This window comes from Oncorhynchus mykiss, chromosome 23, assembly GCF_013265735.2.
Source record: "Oncorhynchus mykiss isolate Arlee chromosome 23, USDA_OmykA_1.1, whole genome shotgun sequence".
Taxonomy (NCBI): domain Eukaryota; kingdom Metazoa; phylum Chordata; class Actinopteri; order Salmoniformes; family Salmonidae; genus Oncorhynchus; species Oncorhynchus mykiss.
Window position 1 is genome coordinate 6,266,179 of NC_048587.1, and position 17,059 is coordinate 6,283,237.

At 42.3% G+C, this 17,059-nt stretch overlaps 1 protein-coding gene across 1 annotated transcript in view; it reads left to right on the plus strand.

Annotated features, from left to right (window-relative positions):
* The window catches only part of LOC110510837 (disintegrin and metalloproteinase domain-containing protein 12), a 245,135-nt gene that overhangs the window by 179,443 nt on the left and 48,633 nt on the right, over positions 1-17,059 (plus strand). The window contains exons 14-15 of the mRNA XM_036960839.1: positions 5,971-6,166; positions 6,673-6,781. Of these exons, the coding sequence (XP_036816734.1) occupies positions 5,971-6,166; positions 6,673-6,781 (305 nt within the window). The remainder of the gene's footprint in view (positions 1-5,970; positions 6,167-6,672; positions 6,782-17,059) is intronic.

A 17,059-nucleotide genomic window follows, 5' to 3' on the forward strand; every position in this document is an offset into this window, starting at 1 on the left:
CTAGGCTAGTTGTTTGATCCTCTATAATCATATGTAGTAGCTAGGCTAGTTGTTTGATCCTCTATAATCATATGTAGTAGCTAGGCTAGTTGTTTGATCCTCTATAATCATATGTAGTAGCTAGGCTAGTTGTTTGATCCTCTATAATCATATGTAGTAGCTAGGCTAGTTGTTTTATAATCTATAATCATATGTAGTAGCTAGGCTAGTTGATTTATAAGCTATAATCATATGTAGTAGCTAGGCTAGTTGATTTATAAGCTATAATCATATGTAGTAGCTAGGCTAGTTGTTTGATCCTCTATAATCATATGTAGTAGCTAGGCTAGTTGTTTTATAATCTATCATCATATGTAGTAGCTAGGCTAGTTGATTTATAAGCTATAATCATATGTAGTAGCTAGGCTAGTTGTTTTATAATCTATAATCATATGTAGTAGCTAGGCTAGTTGATTTATAAGCTATAATCATATGTAGTAGCTAGGCTAGTTGTTTTATAATCTATAATCAAATGTAGTAGATAGGCTAGTTGTTTGTTTGATCCTCTATAATCATAGGTAGTAGCTAGGCTAGTTGTTTGATCCTCTATAATCATATGTAGTAGCTAGGCTAGTTGTTTGATAATCTATAATCATAGGTAGTAGCTAGGCTAGTTGTTTGATCCTCTATAATCATATGTAGTAGCTAGGCTAGTTGTTTTATAATCTATAATCATGTAGTAGCTAGGCTAGTTGTTTGTTTGATCCTCTATAATCATAGGTAGTAGCTAGGCTAGTTGTTTAATAATCTATAATCATAGGTAGTAGCTAGGCTAGTTGTTTGATAATCTATAATCATATGTAGTAGCTAGGCTAGTTGTTTTATAATCTAGAATCATATGTAGTAGATAGGCTAGTTGTTTGTTTGATCCTCTATAATCATAGGTAGTAGCTAGGCTAGTTGTTTGATCCTCTATAATCATATGTAGTAGCTAGGCTAGTTGTTTGTTTGATCCTCTATAATCATAGGTAGTAGCTAGGCTAGTTGTTTGATCCTCTATAATCATATGTAGTAGCTAGGCTAGTTGTTTGATAATCTATAATCATATGTAGTTGCTAGGCTAGTTGTTTTATAATCTAGAATCATATGTAGTAGATAGGCTAGTTGTTTGTTTGATCCTCTATAATCATAGGTAGTAGCTAGGCTAGTTGTTTGATCCTCTATAATCATATGTAGTAGCTAGGCTAGTTGTTTGATAATCTATAATCATAGGTAGTAGCTAGGCTAGTTGTTTGATCCTCTATAATCATATGTAGTAGCTAGGCTAGTTGTTTTATAATCTATAATCATATGTAGTAGCTAGGCTAGTTGTTTGTTTGATCCTCTATAATCATATGTAGTAGCTAGGCTAGTTGTTTGATCCTCTATAATCATATGTAGTAGCTAGGCTAGTTGTTTGATCCTCTATAATCATATGTAGTAGCTAGGCTAGTTGTTTGATCCTCTATAATCATATGTAGTAGCTAGGCTAGTTGTTTTATAATCTATAATCATATGTAGTAGCTAGGCTAGTTGATTTATAAGCTATAATCATATGTAGTAGCTAGGCTAGTTGATTTATAAGCTATAATCATATGTAGTAGCTAGGCTAGTTGTTTGATCCTCTATAATCATATGTAGTAGCTAGGCTAGTTGTTTTATAATCTATAATCATATGTAGTAGCTAGGCTAGTTGATTTATAAGCTATAATCATATGTAGTAGCTAGGCTAGTTGTTTTATAATCTATAATCATATGTAGTAGCTAGGCTAGTTGATTTATAAGCTATAATCATATGTAGTAGCTAGGCTAGTTGTTTTATAATCTATAATCAAATGTAGTAGATAGGCTAGTTGTTTGTTTGATCCTCTATAATCATAGGTAGTAGCTAGGCTAGTTGTTTGATCCTCTATAATCATATGTAGTAGCTAGGCTAGTTGTTTGATAATCTATAATCATAGGTAGTAGCTAGGCTAGTTGTTTGACCCTCTATAATCATATGTAGTAGCTAGGCTAGTTGTTTTATAATCTATAATCATGTAGTAGCTAGGCTAGTTGTTTGTTTGATCCTCTATAATCATAGGTAGTGGCTAGGCTAGTTGTTTGATCCTCTATAATCATATGTAGTAGCTAGGCTAGTTGTTTGATCCTCTATAATCATATGTAGTAGCTAGGCTAGTTGTTTAATAATCTATAATCATAGGTAGTAGCTAGGCTAGTTGTTTGATAATCTATAATCATATGTAGTAGCTAGGCTAGTTGTTTTATAATCTAGAATCATATGTAGTAGATAGGCTAGTTGTTTGTTTGATCCTCTATAATCATAGGTAGTAGCTAGGCTAGTTGTTTGATCCTCTATAATCATATGTAGTAGCTAGGCTAGTTGTTTGTTTGATCCTCTATAATCATAGGTAGTAGCTAGGCTAGTTGTTTGATCCTCTATAATCATATGTAGTAGCTAGGCTAGTTGTTTGATAATCTATAATCATATGTAGTTGCTAGGCTAGTTGTTTATAATCTAGAATCATATGTAGTAGATAGGCTAGTTGTTTGTTTGATCCTCTATAATCATAGGTAGTAGCTAGGCTAGTTGTTTGATCCTCTATAATCATATGTAGTAGCTAGGCTAGTTGTTTGATAATCTATAATCATAGGTAGTAGCTAGGCTAGTTGTTTGATCCTCTATAATCATATGTAGTAGCTAGGCTAGTTGTTTTATAATCTATAATCATATGTAGTAGCTAGGCTAGTTGTTTGTTTGATCCTCTATAATCATAGGTAGTAGCTAGGCTAGTTGTTTGATCCTCTATAATCATATGTAGTAGCTAGGCTAGTTGTTTGATCCTCTATAATCATATGTAGTAGCTAGGCTAGTTGTTTGATCCTCTATAATCATATGTAGTAGCTAGGCTAGTTGTTTGATCCTCTATAATCATATGTAGTAGCTAGGCTAGTTGTTTTATAATCTATAATCATATGTAGTAGCTAGGCTAGTTGATTTATAAGCTATAATCATATGTAGTAGCTAGGCTAGTTGATTTATAAGCTATAATCATATGTAGTAGCTAGGCTAGTTGTTTGATCCTCTATAATCATATGTAGTAGCTAGGCTAGTTGTTTTATAATCTATAATCATATGTGGTAGCTAGGCTAGTTGATTTATAAGCTATAATCATATGTAGTAGCTAGGCTAGTTGTTTGATAATCTATAATCATAGGTAGTAGCTAGGCTAGTTGTTTGATCCTCTATAATCATATGTAGTAGCTAGGCTAGTTGTTTTATAATCTATAATCATATGTAGTAGCTAGGCTAGTTGTTTGTTTGATCCTCTATAATCATAGGTAGTAGCTAGGCTAGTTGTTTGATCCTCTATAATCATATGTAGTAGCTAGGCTAGTTGTTTGATCCTCTATAATCATATGTAGTAGCTAGGCTAGTTGTTTGATCCTCTATAATCATATGTAGTAGCTAGGCTAGTTGTTTGATCCTCTATAATCATATGTAGTAGCTAGGCTAGTTGTTTTATAATCTATAATCATATGTAGTAGCTAGGCTAGTTGATTTATAAGCTATAATCATATGTAGTAGCTAGGCTAGTTGATTTATAAGCTATAATCATATGTAGTAGCTAGGCTAGTTGTTTGATCCTCTATAATCATATGTAGTAGCTAGGCTAGTTGTTTTATAATCTATAATCATATGTGGTAGCTAGGCTAGTTGATTTATAAGCTATAATCATATGTAGTAGCTAGGCTAGTTGTTTGATAATCTATAATCATAGGTAGTAGCTAGGCTAGTTGTTTGATCCTCTATAATCATATGTAGTAGCTAGGCTAGTTGTTTTATAATCTATAATCATGTAGTAGCTAGGCTAGTTGTTTGTTTGATCCTCTATAATCATAGGTAGTAGCTAGGCTAGTTGTTTGATCCTCTATAATCATATGTAGTAGCTAGGCTAGTTGATTTATAAGCTATAATCATATGTAGTAGCTAGGCTAGTTGTTTTATAATCTATAATCAAATGTAGTAGCTAGGCTAGTTGATTTATAAGCTATAATCATATGTAGTAGCTAGGCTAGTTGTTTTATAATCTATAATCATGTAGTAGCTAGGCTAGTTGTTTGTTTGATCCTCTATAATCATAGGTAGTAGCTAGGCTAGTTGTTTGATCCTCTATAATCATATGTAGTAGCTAGGCTAGTTGATTTATAAGCTATAATCATATGTAGTAGCTAGGCTAGTTGTTTGATCCTCTATAATCATATGTAGTAGCTAGGCTAGTTGTTTTATAATCTATAATCATATGTAGTAGCTAGGCTAGTTGATTTATAAGCTATAATCATATGTAGTAGCTAGGCTAGTTGTTTTATAATCTATAATCATATGTAGTAGCTAGGCTAGTTGATTTATAAGCTATAATCATATGTAGTAGCTAGGCTAGTTGTTTTATAATCTATAATCAAATGTAGTAGCTAGGCTAGTTGATTTATAAGCTATAATCATATGTAGTAGCTAGGCTAGTTGATTTATAAGCTATAATCATATGTAGTAGCTAGGCTAGTTGATTTATAAGCTATAATCATATGTAGTAGCTAGGCTAGTTGATTTATAAGCTATAATCATAGGTAGTAGCTAGGCTTGTTGTTTGATCCTCTATAATCATAGATAGTAGCTAGGCTAGTTGTTTTATAATCTATAATCATATGTAGTAGCTAGGCTAGTTGTTTGATACTCTATAATCATATGTAGTAGCTAGGCTAGTTGTTTGATCCTCTATAATCATATGTAGTAGCTAGGCTAGTTGTTTGATCCTCTATAATCATATGTAGTAGCTAGGCTAGTTGTTTGATCCTCTATAATCATATGTAGTAGCTAGGCTAGTTGTTTGATCCTCTATAATCATAGGTAGTAGCTAGGCTAGTTGTTTGATCCTCTATAATCATATGTAGTAGCTAGGCTAGTTGTTTGATCCTCTATAATCATATGTAGTAGCTAGGCTAGTTGTTTGATCCTCTATAATCATATGTAGTAGCTAGGCTAGTTGTTTGATCCTCTATAATCATATGTAGTAGCTAGGCTAGTTGTTTGATCCTCTATAATCATATGTAGTAGCTAGGCTAGTTGATTTATAAGCTAGAATCATATGTAGTAGCTAGGCTAGTTGTTTGATCCTCTATAATCATATGTAGTAGCTAGGCTAGTTGTTTGATCCTCTATAATCATATGTAGTAGCTAGGCTAGTTGTTTGATCCTCTATAATCATATGTAGTAGCTAGGCTAGTTGTTTGATCCTCTATAGTCATATGTAGTAGCTAGGCTAGTTGTTTGATCCTCTATAATCATATGTAGTAGCTAGGCTAGTTGTTTGATCCTCTATAATCATATGTAGTAGCTAGGCTAGTTGATTTATAAGCTATAATCATATGTAGTAGCTAGGCTAGTTGATTTATAAGCTATAATCATATGTAGTAGCTAGGCTAGTTGTTAGTTTGATACTCTATAATCATATGTAGTAGCTAGGCTAGTTGTTTGATCCTCTATAATCATATGTAGTAGCTAGGCTAGTTGTTTGATCCTTTATAATAATATGTAGTAGCTAGGCTAGTTGTTTGATCCTCTATAATCATATGTAGTAGCTAGGCTAGTTGTTTGATACTCTATAATCATATGTAGTAGCTAGGCTAGTTGTTTGATCCTCTATAATCATATGTAGTAGCTAGGCTAGTTGTTTGATCCTCTATAATGATATGTAGTAGCTAGGCTAGTTGTTTGATACTCTATAATCATATGTAATGGGTAGGGTTAGTAGTAGGTAAGCTAAGTAGTCTGTCCTCTTCTGTTTCTCTTAGACTTCAGACCTCCATGCCTCTCAAGGCCTCACCTCCTTATCTGTCTGTCTGCCTGTCTGTCTGCCTGTGTGCCTGTCTATCTGCCCGCCTACCTGTCTGTAGCTGAAAGCAGCGGGCACCCCGTGCAGGGATTCCAGTAACTCATGTGACCTGCCAGAGTTCTGTACCGGCGCCAACCCCCATTGCCCTGCTAATGTGTACCTGCATGACGGGCACGCCTGTCACAATGTGGACGGACACTGCTACAATGGGATCTGCCAGACACACGAGCAGCAGTGCATCACTCTCTGGGGTCAGGGTGAGTAGAGAACAGGGTCTGATCACTATCTGGGGACAGGGTGAGTAGAGAACAGGGTCTGATCACTCTCTGGTGCCAGGGTGAGTACAGAACAGGGTCTGATCACTATCTGGGGACAGGGTGAGTAGAGAACAGGGTCTGATCACTCTCTGGGGACAGGGTGGGTAGAGAACAGGGTCTGATCACTATCTGGGGCCAGGGTGAGTAGAGAACAGGGTCTGATCACTCTCTGGAGACAGGGTGAGTAGAGAACAGGGTCTGATCACTCTCTGGGGACAGGGTGAGTAGAGAACAGGTAGAGAGTAGAGAGCCTCGAATCCGCTCCTCCCCAATGAGTTTGAGAACGAGGAGAGGAGCCTTGAATCTGCTCCTCCCCAATGGGTTTGAGAAGGAGGAGTGGAGCCTCGAGGAGAGGAGGATGTGAGGAAACCACAGAAAGACGATATCAGATAAGGCCGAGAAGTTAAAGTCTGTCTCTGATGTTATATGTCCCCCATGTCTGATAGGAGCCAAGCCCGCCCCAGGGATCTGCTTTGAGAGAGTCAACTCGGCAGGAGATCCCTACGGGAACTGTGGGAAGGACTCCAGGGGATCCTTTGCCAAGTGTGAAGCTCCGTAAGACGACATACCAGTACACATATCCACTGTCTCTGAGCATGTGCTGGTTTTTAAATAAAATGTGAAAAGAGAACCCCCCCCCCCCCCCCCCTTGCATTTGATCTATACTACAATGTGATTGGTTTATTTGACAACGTTATCGACCACTCGGGTCTTTAACAGGTGTGTGAGTTGTCGAAAACGTAGTCAAATAAACCTGATCGCAGTGGTGCGTGGGTGGGTATAGAATTACCAGGCTGTACTTCTTTGAAAGGGTAACCACGGCAACAGCAGGAGACAAAAGGGTATAGAATTACCAGGCTGTACTTCTTTCAAAGGGTAACCACGACTACAACAGGAGACAAAAGGGTATAGAATTACCAGGCTGTACATCTTTGAAAGGGTAACCACGACTACAACAGGAGACAAAAGGGTATAGAATTACCAGGCTGTACATCTTTGAAAGGGTAACCACGACTACAACAGGAGACAAAAGGGTATAGAATTACCAGGCTGTATTTCTTTGAAAGGGTAACCACGACTACAATAGGAGACAAAAGGGTATAGAATTACCAGGCTGTACTTCTTTGAAAGGGTAACCACGACAACAACAGGAGACAAAAGGGTATAGAATTACCAGGCTGTACATCTTTGAAAGGGTAACCACGACTACAACAGGAGACAAAAGGGTATAGAATTACCAGGCTGTACATTTTTGAAAGGGTAACCACGACTACAACAGGAGACAAAAGGGTATAGAATTACCAGGCTGTACTTCTTTGAAAGGGTAACCACGACAACAACAGGAGACAAAAGGGTATAGAATTACCAGGCTGTACATCTTTGAAAGGGTAACCACGACAACAACAGGAGACAAAAGGGTATAGAATTACCAGGCTGTACATCTTTGAAAGGGTAACCACGACTACAACAGGAGACAAAAGGGTATAGAATTACCAGGCTGTACATCTTTGAAAGGGTAACCACGACAACAACAGGAGACAAAAGGGTATAGAATTACCAGGCTGTACATCTTTGAAAGGGTAACCACGACTACAACAGGAGACAAAAGGGTATAGAATTACCAGGCTGTACATCTTTGAAAGGGTAACCACGACAACAACAGGAGACAAAAGGGTATAGAATTACCAGTCTGTACATCTTTAAAAGGGTAACCACGACAACAACAGGAGACAAAAGGGTATAGAATTACCAGTCTGTACATCTTTAAAAGGGTAACCACGACAACAACAGGAGACAAAAGGGTATAGAATTACCAGGCTGTACATCTTTGAAAGGGTAACCACGACAACAACAGGAGACAAAAGGGTATAGAATTACCAGGCTGTACATCTTTGAAAGGGTAACCACGACAACAACAGGAGACAAAAGGGTATAGAATTACCAGGCTGTACATCTTTGAAAGGGTAACCACGACAACAACAGGAGACAAAAGGGAGAAAAAAGTGTCGGTCTTTAAATGAAGACGTGATGTCATAGTCTAGACTTTATTGAAACTGTTGAAATGTTTTAATTAGCATAAAAAAAAGGGGGAGGGGTTTTGTTCTTCTTAACGATCCCCTTTAATTGTCTTTAGACGACAGAGACATTAGTGGGCGTGTCCCAAATGGATTCCTATTTCCTGTTTAGTGCACTACTCTTTACCAGTGCCCAATGGCCCCTGCTCAAAAGCAGGGCACTAAACAAGGGAATAGGGTGCTATTCTGGGATGTTGACCTGAATCATTCATCAACGGTCTCTTAATTGACTTAATTGCAGCAATGACAGAAAACTGGATGTGACTGGGATTGACTGAGACCCTTATACAATGACAAACAAAGTCTACAAACACAGTCTAATGTAGGACTGGGCTACAGCCACTATTTCAGTCTAATGTAGGACTGGGCTACAGTCTAATGTAGGACTGGGCTACAGTCTAATGTAGGACTGGGCTACAGCCACTATTTCAGTCTAATGTAGGACTGGGCTACAGTCTAATGTAGGACTGGGCTACAGTCTAATGTAGGACTGGGCTACAGCCACTCTTTCAGTCTAATGTAGGACTGGGCTACAGTCTAATGTAGGACTGGGCTACAGTCTAATGTAGGACTGGGCTACAGCCACTATTTCAGTCTAATGTAGGACTGGGCTACAGTCTAATGTAGGACTGGGCTACAGTCTAATGTAGGACTGGGCTACAGCCACTCTTTCAGTCTAATGTAGGACTGGGCTACAGTCTAATGTAGGACTGGGCTACAGTCTAATGTAGGACTGGGCTACAGTCTAATGTAGGGCTGGGCTACAGTCTAATGTAGGACTGGGCTACAGCCACTATTTCAGTCTAATGTAGGACTGGGCTACAGTCTAATGTAGGACTGGGCTACAGTCTAATGTAGGACTGGGCTACAGCCACTATTTCAGTCTAATGTAGGACTGGGCTACAGTCTAATGTAGGACTGGGCTACAGTCTAATGTAGGACTGGGCTACAGCCACTCTTTCAGTCTAATGTAGGACTGGGCTACAGTCTAATGTAGGACTGGGCTACAGTCTAATGTAGGACTGGGCTACAGTCTAATGTAGGGCTGGGCTACAGTCTAATGTAGGACTGGGCTACAGCCACTATTTCAGTCTAATGTAGGACTGGGCTACAGTCTAATGTAGGACTGGGCTACAGTCTAATGTAGGACTGGGCTACAGCCACTCTTTCAGTCTAATGTAGGACTGGGCTACAGTCTAATGTAGGACTGGGCTACAGTCTAATGTAGGACTGGGCTACAGTCTAATGTAGGGCTGGGCTACAGTCTAATGTAGGACTGGGCTACAGCCACTATTTCACTCTAATGTAGGACTGGGCTACAGTCTAATGTAGGGCTGGGCTACAGTCTAATGTAGTGCTGGGCTACAGTCTAATGTAGGACTGGGCTACAGTCTAATGTAGGACTGGGCTACAGTCTAATGTAGGGCTGGGCTACAGTCTAATGTAGGGCTGGGCTACAGTCTAATGTAGGACTGGGCTACAGCCACTATTTCAGTCTAATGTAGGACTGGGCTACAGTCTAATGTAGGGCTGGGCTACAGTCTAATGTAGGGCTGGGCTACAGTCTCATGTAGGACTGAGCTACAGTCTAATGTAGGACTGGGCTACAGCCACTCTTTCTGTCTAATGTAGGACTGGGCTACAGCCACTATTTCAGTCTAATGTAGGACTGAGCTACAGCCACTATTTCAGTCTAATGTAGGACTGGGCTACAGCCACTCTTTCTGTCTAATGTAGGACTGGGCTACAGCCACTATTTCTGTCTAATGTAGGACTGGGCTACAGCCACTATTTCAGTCTAATGTAGGACTGGGATACAGCCACTATTTCAGTCTAATGTAGGTCTGGGCTACAGCCACTCTTTCTGTCTAATGTAGGACTGGGCTACAGCCACTCTTTCTGTCTAATGTAGGACTGGGCTACAGTCTAATGTAGGACTGAGCTAAAGCCACTCTTTCTGTCTAATGTAGGACTGGGCTGCAGTCTAATGTAGGACTGGGCTACAGTCTAATGTAGGACTGGGCTACAGCCACTCTTTCTGTCTAATGTAGGACTGGGCTACAGCCACTCTTTCAGTCTAATGTAGGACTGGGCTACAGTCTAATGTAGGACTGGGCTACAGTCTAATGTAGGACTGGGCTACAGCCACTCTTTCAGTCTAATGTAGGACTGGGCTACAGTCTAATGTAGGACTGGGCTACAGCCACTCTTTCTGTCTAATGTAGGACTGGGCTACAGCCACTCTTTCAGTCTAATGTAGGACTGGGCTACAGTCTAATGTAGGACTGGGCTACAGTCTAATGTTGGACTGGGCTACAGCCACTCTTTCAGTCTAATGTAGGACTGGGCTACAGTCTAATGTAGGACAAGGCTACAGTCTAATGTAGGACTGGGCAACAGCCACTCTTTCTGTCTAATGTAGGACTGGGCTACAGCCACTCTTTCAGTCTAATGTAGGACTGGGCTACAGTCTAATGTAGGACTGGGCTACAGTCTAATGTAGGACTGGGCTACAGCCACTCTTTCAGTCTAATGTAGGACTGGGCTACAGTCTAATGTAGGACTGGGCTACAGTCTAATGTAGGACTGGGCTACAGTTTAATGTAGGGCTGGGCTACAGTATAATGTAGGACTGGGCTACAGCCACTATTTCAGTCTAATGTAGGACTGGGCTACAGTCTAATGTAGGGCTGGGCTACAGTCTAATGTAGGGCTGGGCTACAGTCTAATGTAGGACTGGGCTACAGTCTAATGTAGGACTGGGCTACAGTCTAATGTAGGGCTGGGCTACAGTCTAATGTAGGGCTGGGCTACAGTCTAATGTAGGACTGGGCTACAGCCACTATTTCAGTCTAATGTAGGACTGAGCTACAGCCACTATTTCAGTCTAATGTAGGACTGGGCTACAGCCACTCTTTCTGTCTAATGTAGGACTGGGCTACAGCCACTATTTCTGTCTAATGTAGGACTGGGCTACAGCCACTCTTTCAGTCTAATGTAGGACTGGGCTACAGTCTAATGTAGGACTGGGCTACAGTCTAATGTAGGACTGGGCTACAGTCTAATGTAGGGCTGGGCTACAGTCTAATGTAGGACTGGGCTACAGCCACTATTTCAGTCTAATGTAGGACTGGGCTACAGTCTAATGTAGGACTGGGCTACAGTCTAATGTAGGACTGGGCTACAGCCACTATTTCAGTCTAATGTAGGACTGGGCTACAGTCTAATGTAGGACTGGGCTACAGTCTAATGTAGGACTGGGCTACAGCCACTCTTTCAGTCTAATGTAGGACTGGGCTACAGTCTAATGTAGGACTGGGCTACAGTCTAATGTAGGACTGGGCTACAGTCTAATGTAGGGCTGGGCTACAGTCTAATGTAGGACTGGGCTACAGCCACTATTTCAGTCTAATGTAGGACTGGGCTACAGTCTAATGTAGGACTGGGCTACAGTCTAATGTAGGACTGGGCTACAGCCACTCTTTCAGTCTAATGTAGGACTGGGCTACAGTCTAATGTAGGACTGGGCTACAGTCTAATGTAGGACTGGGCTACAGCCACTCTTTAAGTCTAATGTAGGACTGGGCTACAGCCACTCTTTCAGTCTAATGTAGGACTGGGCTACAGTCTAATGTAGGACTGGGCTACAGCCACTCTTTCAGTCTAATGTAGGACTGGGCTACAGCCACTCTTTCTGTCTAATGTAGGACTGGGCTACAGCCACTCTTTCAGTCTAATGTAGGGCTGGGCTACAGTCTAATGTAGGACTGGGCTACAGCCACTATTTCAGTCTAATGTAGGACTGGGCTACAGTCTAATGTAGGGCTGGGCTACAGTCTAATGTAGGGCTGGGCTACAGTCTAATGTAGGACTGGGCTACAGTCTAATGTAGGACTGGGCTACAGTCTAATGTAGGGCTGGGCTACAGTCTAATGTAGGGCTGGGCTACAGTCTAATGTAGGACTGGGCTACAGCCACTATTTCAGTCTAATGTAGGACTGGGCTACAGTCTAATGTAGGGCTGGGCTACAGTCTAATGTAGGGCTGGGCTACAGTCTCATGTAGGACTGGGCTACAGTCTAATGTAGGACTGGGCTACAGCCACTCTTTCTGTCTAATGTAGGACTGGGCTACAGCCACTATTTCAGTCTAATGTAGGACTGAGCTACAGCCACTATTTCAGTCTAATGTAGGACTGGGCTACAGCCACTCTTTCTGTCTAATGTAGGACTGGGCTACAGCCACTATTTCTGTCTAATGTAGGACTGGGCTACAGCCACTATTTCAGTCTAATGTAGGACTGGGATACAGCCACTATTTCAGTCTAATGTAGGTCTGGGCTACAGCCACTCTTTCTGTCTAATGTAGGACTGGGCTACAGCCACTCTTTCTGTCTAATGTAGGACTGGGCTACAGTCTAATGTAGGACTGAGCTAAAGCCACTCTTTCTGTCTAATGTAGGACTGGGCTGCAGTCTAATGTAGGACTGGGCTACAGTCTAATGTAGGACTGGGCTACAGCCACTCTTTCTGTCTAATGTAGGACTGGGCTACAGCCACTCTTTCAGTCTAATGTAGGACTGGGCTACAGTCTAATGTAGGACTGGGCTACAGTCTAATGTAGGACTGGGCTACAGCCACTCTTTCAGTCTAATGTAGGACTGGGCTACAGTCTAATGTAGGACTGGGCTACAGCCACTCTTTCTGTCTAATGTAGGACTGGGCTACAGCCACTCTTTCAGTCTAATGTAGGACTGGGCTACAGTCTAATGTAGGACTGGGCTACAGTCTAATGTAGGACTGGGCTACAGCCACTCTTTCAGTCTAATGTAGGACTGGGCTACAGTCTAATGTAGGACTGGGCTACAGTCTAATGTAGGACTGGGCTACAGCCACTCTTTCTGTCTAATGTAGGACTGGGCTACAGCCACTCTTTCAGTCTAATGTAGGACTGGGCTACAGTCTAATTTAGGACTGGGCTACAGTCTAATGTAGGACTGGGCTACAGCCACTCTTTCAGTCTAATGTAGGACTGGGCTACAGTCTAATGTAGGACTGGGCTACAGTCTAATGTAGGACTGGGCTACAGTTTAATGTAGGGCTGGGCTACAGTCTAATGTAGGACTGGGCTACAGCCACTATTTCAGTCTAATGTAGGACTGGGCTACAGTCTAATGTAGGGCTGGGCTACAGTCTAATGTAGGGCTGGGCTACAGTCTAATGTAGGACTGGGCTACAGTCTAATGTAGGACTGGGCTACAGTCTAATGTAGGGCTGGGCTACAGTCTAATGTAGGGCTGGGCTACAGTCTAATGTAGGACTGGGCTACAGCCACTATTTCAGTCTAATGTAGGACTGAGCTACAGCCACTATTTCAGTCTAATGTAGGACTGGGCTACAGCCACTCTTTCTGTCTAATGTAGGACTGGGCTACAGCCACTATTTCTGTCTAATGTAGGACTGGGCTACAGCCAGTATTTCAGTCTAATGTAGGACTGGGATACAGCCACTATTTCAGTCTAATGTAGGTCTGGGCTACAGCCACTCTTTCTGTCTAATGTAGGGCTGGGCTACAGCCACTCTTTCTGTCTAATGTAGGACTGAGCTACAGTCTAATGTAGGACTGAGCTAAAGCCACTCTTTCTGTCTAATGTAGGACTGGGCTGCAGTCTAATGTAGGACTGGGCTACAGTCTAATGTAGGACTGGGCTACAGCCACTCTTTCTGTCTAATGTAGGACTGGGCTACAGCCACTCTTTCAGTCTAATGTAGGACTGGGCTACAGTCTAATGTAGGACTGGGCTACAGTCTAATGTAGGACTGGGCTACAGCCACTCTTTCAGTCTAATGTAGGACTGGGCTACAGTCTAATGTAGGACTGGGCTACAGCCACTCTTTCTGTCTAATGTAGGACTGGGCTACAGCCACTCTTTCAGTCTAATGTAGGACTGGGCTACAGTCTAATGTAGGACTGGGCTACAGTCTAATGTAGGACTGGGCTACAGCCACTCTTTCAGTCTAATGTAGGACTGGGCTACAGTCTAATGTAGGACTGGGCTACAGTCTAATGTAGGACTGGGCTACAGCCACTCTTTCAGTCTAATGTAGGACTGGGCTACATCCACTCTTTCAGTCTAATGTAGGACTGGGCTACAGTCTAATGTAGGACTGGGCTACAGTCTAATGTAGGACTGGGCTACAGCCACTCTTTCAGTCTAATGTAGGACTGGGCTACAGCCACTCTTTCAGTCTAATGTAGGACTGGGCTACAGTCTACTGTAGGACTGGGCTACAGCCACTCTTTCAGTCTAATGTAGGACTGGGCTACAGTCTAATGTAGGACTGGGCTACAGTCTAATGTAGAACTGGGCTACAGTCTAATGTAGGACTGGGCTACAGCCACTATTTCAGTCTAATGTAGGACTGGGCTACAGTCTAATGTAGGGCTGGGCTACAGTCTAATGTAGGGCTGGGCTACAGTCTAATGTAGGACTGGGCTACAGTCTAATGTAGGACTGGGCTACAGTCTAATGTAGGGCTGGGCTACAGTCTAATGTAGGGCTGGGCTACAGTCTAATGTAGGACTGGGCTACAGCCACTATTTCAGTCTAATGTAGGACTGGGCTACAGTCTAATGTAGGGCTGGGCTACAGTCTAATGTAGGGCTGGGCTACAGTCTCATGTAGGACTGGGCTACAGTCTAATGTAGGACTGGGCTACAGCCACTCTTTCTGTCTAATGTAGGACTGGGCTACAGCCACTATTTCAGTCTAATGTAGGACTGAGCTACAGCCACTATTTCAGTCTAATGTAGGACTGGGCTACAGCCACTCTTTCTGTCTAATGTAGGACTGGGCTACAGCCACTATTTCTGTCTAATGTAGGACTGGGCTACAGCCACTATTTCAGTCTAATGTAGGACTGGGATACAGCCACTATTTCAGTCTAATGTAGGTCTGGGCTACAGCCACTCTTTCTGTCTAATGTAGGACTGGGCTACAGCCACTCTTTCTGTCTAATGTAGGACTGGGCTACAGTCTAATGTAGGACTGAGCTAAAGCCACTCTTTCTGTCTAATGTAGGACTGGGCTGCAGTCTAATGTAGGACTGGGCTACAGTCTAATGTAGGACTGGGCTACAGCCACTCTTTCTGTCTAATGTAGGACTGGGCTACAGCCACTCTTTCAGTCTAATGTAGGACTGGGCTACAGTCTAATGTAGGACTGGGCTACAGTCTAATGTAGGACTGGGCTACAGCCACTCTTTCAGTCTAATGTAGGACTGGGCTACAGTCTAATGTAGGACTGGGCTACAGCCACTCTTTCTGTCTAATGTAGGACTGGGCTACAGCCACTCTTTCAGTCTAATGTAGGACTGGGCTACAGTCTAATGTAGGACTGGGCTACAGTCTAATGTAGGACTGGGCTACAGCCACTCTTTCAGTCTAATGTAGGACTGGGCTACAGTCTAATGTAGGACTGGGCTACAGTCTAATGTAGGACTGGGCTACAGCCACTCTTTCTGTCTAATGTAGGACTGGGCTACAGCCACTCTTTCAGTCTAATGTAGGACTGGGCTACAGTCTAATGTAGGACTGGGCTACAGTCTAATGTAGGACTGGGCTACAGCCACTCTTTCAGTCTAATGTAGGACTGGGCTACAGTCTAATGTAGGACTGGGCTACAGTCTAATGTAGGACTGGGCTACAGTTTAATGTAGGGCTGGGCTACAGTCTAATGTAGGACTGGGCTACAGCCACTATTTCAGTCTAATGTAGGACTGGGCTACAGTCTAATGTAGGGCTGGGCTACAGTCTAATGTAGGGCTGGGCTACAGTCTAATGTAGGACTGGGCTACAGTCTAATGTAGGACTGGGCTACAGTCTAATGTAGGGCTGGGCTACAGTCTAATGTAGGGCTGGGCTACAGTCTAATGTAGGACTGGGCTACAGCCACTATTTCAGTCTAATGTAGGACTGAGCTACAGCCACTATTTCAGTCTAATGTAGGACTGGGCTACAGCCACTCTTTCTGTCTAATGTAGGACTGGGCTACAGCCACTATTTCTGTCTAATGTAGGACTGGGCTACAGCCAGTATTTCAGTCTAATGTAGGACTGGGATACAGCCACTATTTCAGTCTAATGTAGGTCTGGGCTACAGCCACTCTTTCTGTCTAATGTAGGGCTGGGCTACAGCCACTCTTTCTGTCTAATGTAGGACTGAGCTACAGTCTAATGTAGGACTGAGCTAAAGCCACTCTTTCTGTCTAATGTAGGACTGGGCTGCAGTCTAATGTAGGACTGGGCTACAGTCTAATGTAGGACTGGGCTACAGCCACTCTTTCTGTCTAATGTAGGACTGGGCTACAGCCACTCTTTCAGTCTAATGTAGGACTGGGCTACAGTCTAATGTAGGACTGGGCTACAGTCTAATGTAGGACTGGGCTACAGCCACTCTTTCAGTCTAATGTAGGACTGGGCTACAGTCTAATGTAGGACTGGGCTACAGCCACTCTTTCTGTCTAATGTAGGACTGGGCTACAGCCACTCTTTCAGTCTAATGTAGGACTGGGCTACAGTCTAATGTAGGACTGGGCTACAGTCTAATGTAGGACTGGGCTACAGCCACTCTTTCAGTCTAATGTAGGACTGGGCTACAGTCTAATGTAGGACTGGGCTACAGTCTAATGTAGGACTGGGCTACAGCCACTCTTTCAGTCTAATGTAGGACTGGGCTACATCCACTCTTTCAGTCTAAT